At 30.4% G+C, this 6,262-nt stretch overlaps 2 protein-coding genes across 2 annotated transcripts; both read right to left on the bottom strand.

Annotated features, from left to right (window-relative positions):
- Positions 1 to 2,395: 2,395 nt before the first annotated feature.
- On the bottom strand, positions 2,396 to 3,284 carry LOC136969211 (ADP-ribosylation factor-like protein 6). Its single transcript, XM_067263306.1, has one exon. It carries the CDS (start codon positions 3,213 to 3,215, stop codon positions 2,643 to 2,645), a length of 573 nt encoding a protein of 190 aa, XP_067119407.1. The 5' UTR covers positions 3,216 to 3,284; the 3' UTR covers positions 2,396 to 2,642.
- A 1,077-nt stretch (positions 3,285 to 4,361) lies between these two features.
- On the bottom strand, positions 4,362 to 5,593 carry LOC136969210 (testis-specific serine/threonine-protein kinase 1-like). Its single transcript, XM_067263304.1, has 4 exons — positions 5,415 to 5,593; positions 5,108 to 5,327; positions 4,870 to 5,041; positions 4,362 to 4,789 (listed from the first exon to the last, which is right to left on the bottom strand). Exons 1-4 carry the CDS (start codon positions 5,522 to 5,524, stop codon positions 4,419 to 4,421), a joined length of 873 nt encoding a protein of 290 aa, XP_067119405.1. The 5' UTR covers positions 5,525 to 5,593; the 3' UTR covers positions 4,362 to 4,418.
- Positions 5,594 to 6,262: the final 669 nt, after the last annotated feature.

The following is a 6,262-nucleotide window of genomic DNA, read 5'->3' as shown; positions in this document are numbered from 1 at the left end:
CTAAATCTCAAAATATCTCAATTTGATAAAGACAAATTTGAAAAAGTTTCATACAGGCTGTATATTTATATGCCAGTAAGTTTATATATAATCATTCAACCATTAGCCAAAAAATAACTGATGGTTGGATGATTATTAATACATTGGGTCCTTGGGATGTTTATATGTTTCTATATGTCTATGTATTTACTATTGATGTATCTATTTATGATGACACAATATACTGGTAATTGTTACTTTGCAGAAGAATGGAAAGATCAAGATGGCCTTAAAAAGAAAATACCATTTAATCATTGAAAGTATGAAACTTGACATACATCAGAAAACAAAAGAGAAGGCCACAAAGAACATAATTCAAGAAACAATGATGTAAAGAATAAAATGACATGACAGATGCAGAAATACTGACTACTGTAAAACTCATTCAAATATGTGAAACTAAAGCACATTTAAAAAAATCCATACTAAATAATATAATAATCTGTATAATACAATACAGCCTATTATTCAAGTTTGATGTTTAAAAACAATAATTTTTTGCATAAGAATTGATATCATGTTACATTGAACTCATTATTAACATAATAAATATTTATTTATTTAATATTATCGTTTTATTCAGCAATAAATAAGCCATTATGTAAAATTACAAAATCTATCAAGACATTTAACTGATGAAATATCAAACAATTTTAATTTCAGTATTATTGTAAATGATATTGTTTCTGCTGGTACTCTGCTATTCTTATTGTTAAGTAAACTGTGTTACGTATTTAAAACAGAATTTATTGGAATTTTAATACTGAAAGTGCAATGATAAATGATATATGCACTGGTCTTTTCAAAGATATATTCTGTTAAAATAAATGAGAAATGAAATAAAATTCTGACTTAAATAAATATTTTGAATTGTTTTAATGAAGTAGAAAATAATTTACACCAGTCCTGTAGCCAGGAATAAATTGTTGAGAGCTACAGGGGTAAGCTGAAAAATTCTAACTGGCATTTTTTTCTTTTCCAGCCAGCACTAGGCCTATTAGCTATAGTTCAAGTATAAAAAACATAACAGTAGCCTAGGTTTACATGATGAAAGTGAAAGCATATTTTATATATACTACATATTGGCACTGCCAACTAAGCTAAGGGGCTTAGCCATCTTGTATCTCCATAGCTGCATAATCTGCAGAGTTAAAATCACCCTTGTATAAAGTTTCATGAAGAAAAAAAAAAAACACAAATGAGTATTGTTAGTGTGTGTAAATTGACCAACCAATTGCATTTGTTGCACCCTTCGGATCAGAAAAATAACCCCCTGGAGAATGTCTTTTGCAAAAAGCAGTGGACAGAAGCTGTTCAGGCCCCCAATATTTTAAGAGGTGACTGGCCTCCAAAGTTGAAGGATAAAATTTTTATCCTTCAACTTTGGGAGCCAGGTACCACTTAAAATTATTGTTGAGCTGAATGGGTCTCTTAGAGTTGACACCTGTGTAATCTATAATCTGAATTTAGATTCAAACAAAAAAACATTGTAGATGATAAAAGGTTGATTTTTGAATCTAGATCTCTTAGTTACAAGAAAATCAATTATTATGCAATAAGTCATTAACTTAAATAAGATAAAATTAATTTTAGGAGAAAATCAATACAATTTTTTAATTATGTAATGTATAAATTTTCTACTAATCAGAGAATATAAATACTGTACCTACATTTAAGAAAATATAAAAATATATGTCAAATATTGTCAGAAAATATTCTTATACATCTTTATGTGCAAATAACTATTAATCTTCTTAAACTGATTGTTAATAAATCCGACATTCTGTCTCTGGATAATTAATGAGAAAATATAAAATTTTACAATTATTCTAACATTACAGAATTGTCTGAATACTTAACATAGAAATTATTTAATCTTTTATAACGTGAAAATATAAAATTCTATTTTGTATCACAACTGGTAAGTTAGAGAATTTAGGTTTTATAGATGACTTGCTTTTATCTATAAAATTTAACTGACTTCATGACAAGTTACAAATTATTATGTTCTTATATGTAATCTAAAAATTTTATCTTATAAAACTTTCTAATATTTTGTTTAATTATTATTAGAATTCTAATATTTGTGTTATCTTTGTATAAAGTTTAAAATATTGTCTTGAAATCTATTGTGATGAGCTATATCAGTAAGCATTTAAATAATAAAGGAAACAAATGTATAAGAATTCACACTGATGGAAATATTCTATCTTTAAATGTTATTTCTAAAGTAAAAATACAAAAAGAAAATTATAAATTAGTTTTTGTTGAAAATAAAAATTTTAATATTAAACAAAATATTTAAATTTTTAAAAGTATTCTGTATTATTCATGTTAATAAGTTTATGTAACTTAATTATCCTTCATTCTAAAAGAATATTTATTTACAAAATTATTACAAAGTGCAAATCTTAATAGTAATAAATAATCCAACTGTGAACATGCAATTAATTACTCTTACAAAATTAAAAATGTGATCTTTATAACAAACATAGTATTTAAAACTCATTATCCATAAATATGATTCGATACAAAGTATTTGCGGGTGTGGACGGAATATTCTTTGCATTCGTTCGGTCAATGTAACAGTGTGTTGATCCCTATCAAAACCGTTTATTCTGCACCATGTAACGCAGTTGATCGGTCAACCATTCCACTCCCTCCTGTAATCCTTCACCGGTTATGGCATTACTGGAACAAATGTGCCACGGCTTGTTCTTGACATTATCTAGCCCTAGTGCCTGACTGACTTTGACACTGGACATGGACTCCCTTAGATCCATTTTATTTGCAAAGAATAAAACAGGTATGGGACGGTCTTTTATGTCTTTATGTTGCAACATCATCTCCAGCTCGTCTTTAGCAACAACCATTCTCAAACTGTCGGCACTATCTACAACGAATACGATTCCTTGAGCATTTTGATAATAATGCTCCCATAGATTTCTATATCTTCCTTGTCCCGACATGTCAAATGCTGTAAATGTCAAATTCTTAACTCTGAATTTCTCGATATTAAATCCAATAGTTGGAACAATATCCACGCTCTTCTGTTCATCCGGTTTAAAATGATTAATGATCGTTGTTTTGCCGCTGTTATCTAATCCAACAACTAATATATCTGCTTCCTTCCTTTTAATTCCTAAAATATTAGCAAGCTTATCGAATAAACCCATTATCGGCGTGCAACCATCGATTTCCCGGGAGTCTTAACGCAGTCCATTGTAATCATAGACATCACATAGTATCTTACATATTTTTTACGTTACGAATGTAACAAAATATTATTGTGAAATTATCATCATATTGGAAGTGTTTAATAAATTAAATAAATTATCTGAAAAATTCACGATGTTAAAAAATTTAAATAGATATAAAAATATTTTATTATTCTTATATACTACTACATTATAATCGCATTTAGTAATTTTAAATGAAATATTTTTGAAAATTCAATAATAATATCTGTTGTACGATACGCTAAATTTCTAATTCTGGATTCGTAGATTTTTTTTACTCCTTTAATGCCCACTTCACTGTCGGACGATGCGTTATACGTAAAAGCTGCAGAAACTACTTTATTTTGACCGTAACATAGTGTTCAGGCAATCCATGAAAAGAATGTTAAATATCAATCAAATGATGTGTACTTCGCTAAATAAAATTCAAAATATGTTAATTTGATAGTATCATCTGACATTATTAAACGATATTCGCATTTAATAACCGTTTGGTTGGTTGATGGAATAAGGCACGCAACACGTGAGCGATCTATCAAAGAAGAGTGCCTTCCGAGAGAACCTTTTATGGGAAACTAGCCTCTATTTGGGTATTAGGCCAGATAACTAACTTTATTTATTTTCGGGATCTTGGCCTGATGACCGAGCTTAAGGTTAAGGTGTCAACCTGCCGCTCTGGAGGACCCAAGAACGAATCCGGAAGGTCGAAAAACCAGGAATTTTCGGAAGTTGTCCATTCCGGATATGTCGGGCCCCGCCCTCACTACCCGGCCACTCCATTGTGTGCCTGCCCGAATTCACAATGGGTTTCATTGAAGATCCTCTACTCAAAAAGCGGAAAGAGGGGTTAGAATCACTAAACTTTAATGATATTAGCAATACGCTAGCATCTGTAGCAATCGAAAGCTCAACATTGCTCTACTAAATGAGAAAGACGAAATATTACGAATCTTATATAAATGATTACGCGCAGTTATTCTTTCTTCTATAAATTTATGTTGATGTAAATGCATATATTTATTGAATGTTATATTGCGTTATATTCTTATAATCTTAGTAGACATTCAATTTAGTTGTAATATATATAATTTATATGAAGTTTATTATCGATTACTTATTTATATAATCAAATCATATACTTTATATTTCTTTTAAACAATTTTGAAGTTGGTAAAGCCATCGACCATTTATTATCTCTTGTGCCGTGGTTCTTTTTTTCACATCGGGTTCTAATGTTTGGTTTATCAGAGTGATACAATCCGAACTTAAATTTTTGTTATAGACCATAGGATTTTGATAGCGCTTTTCTTTCTGATTTTTAATCATTTTTCGAGGATTTGAATCATCAAAAGGCATGGTTCCTGTAACCATAATAAACAAAATGCAACCCATACTCCAAACGTCGTTCATCATGGGATCATAAGGTACACCTTGAAGAACTTCTGGAGCAGCGTATGCTGCACTACCACAATAAGTCTCACTCAAGTGCTTCTTCCCTGCCTTTGAATCACCTAATTTTAATTTAAAAATAATTAAAATTATTTAAAAATTTAAATACATACAGAATGCTGATATATTAATTATAACTAACATTTTCTTGAAAAACCAAAGTCTGTTAATTTGATGGTATCATCTGCCATTATTAAAAGATTTTCGCATTTAATATCCCGATGACTGATGTTATTGCTATGCAAATAATCCACCGCAAGAGTTAAATGAAAGAAATATTTTTGTGCTCGCTCTTCAGATATTATATGATGTCGCTAAAATTAACAAATTAAATTATTGAATTCATTCAATAAATCATTAATTACGAAATTTGGTCTTACCTTCATATAATCGAGCAAATCGCCATTTTCGGCCAATTCCATGAAAATATAAACCTCAAGACCAAAGTCGATAATTCGATTTATTTCAATTATATGAGGATGTGCAATCTCAGAAATAATTCCCAATTCTCGAGGCAAAAATCGCTGAATATATTCTGAAGAATTTCCGTATCTAGATATTATCTTGATGGCTAAATATTTTCCTTTGCGCTGCGCAATTCTATATATAAATGTATATATTTTTAAATATTTGAGATAGAGCTTTATGAAAAATAAATCACAAAAACGGCATTTTATAAATCCTTACCTAACTTTGCTATAGGATCCTTCACCAATTACAGATCCCATTTTATATCCATGCTTCTTTAAAAAATCGGTCGGAATTACGGAATTGGCACTTCGGCGACTAGATGACATTGTTTTCTTGTCGACGAAATTGCGATAATTAATGATTATTATTAAATTACAATAATAACTTTCCCACTAACAATACTTTGGCGACGCAAGTGATCTAAAATACAATAGAATAATCTACGCTTAATTGTAATTACGAACATTAATATCAATCACTAATGTTAAACTATCAGAATGTGCAAGTTATAAAACATAAACCTGGTAGTCGGTTGCAGTTTCGTGCTTCACCAATGGGTTGTCACGTGGAGTTTTTGGGTTTTCATTTTTAAATAGGGCCCAGTTTTTCAATAGAAGTCCTCTTGGAGCAGATTGTGTTGCGTTGCCTCACGAAACGATTTCATCAACCCAAAACATAAAGTTAAACATAAAGTACATTTATAAAATCGCATACTATAATCGAAATTTCGGTTTTAATTATTATTTTCTGGTCAGAGTCGACGAGAGGGAGAGAAACCAGGGTTATAGCTCTAAAACCCAGACCTGTATAGGAAACTCGAGTCAGAATCTGTATAATAAAATTTTAATTATAACGTCTAGAAAATAAATACATACAGTGAAGAAAAAGAAATTTAATAGCTCGAGACATCAGACCAGAAGAAGGTGTGCAGGGGTCTAGAAGACGCCAAACCCGGGCCGTGTTATCGCTCTGCTACCACGGTCTTGTTTTTGGCAATTAGGCATTTTAAGTTGTCTTTTTTTTCCCCACTATTAGCTTCGACGTACAGCTGATAACGTGCAATC

Source organism: Centruroides vittatus, unplaced genomic scaffold, assembly GCF_030686945.1.
Source record: "Centruroides vittatus isolate TY-2023 unplaced genomic scaffold, ASM3068694v2 contig_1758, whole genome shotgun sequence".
Classification (NCBI taxonomy): domain Eukaryota; kingdom Metazoa; phylum Arthropoda; class Arachnida; order Scorpiones; family Buthidae; genus Centruroides; species Centruroides vittatus.
Note: the sequence above shows the minus strand (reverse complement) of the source record. Positions and strands in the feature narration are given on the sequence as shown.

Excerpts from the sequence above, each read along its gene's own strand:
- LOC136969211 (XM_067263306.1), bottom strand. The coding sequence starts at position 3,215 with ATGGGTTTATTCGATAAGCTTGCTAATATTTTAGGAATTAAAAGGAAG.
- LOC136969210 (XM_067263304.1), bottom strand. The coding sequence starts at position 5,524 with ATGTCATCTAGTCGCCGAAGTGCCAATTCCGTAATTCCGACCGATTTT. Across the intron at positions 5,328-5,414 it reads GGATCCTATAGCAAAGTTAG|AATTGCGCAGCGCAAAGGAA; the intron begins GTAAGGATTTAT and ends ATTTATATATAG. Across the intron at positions 5,042-5,107 it reads ATTTGCTCGATTATATGAAG|CGACATCATATAATATCTGA; the intron begins GTAAGACCAAAT and ends TGTTAATTTTAG.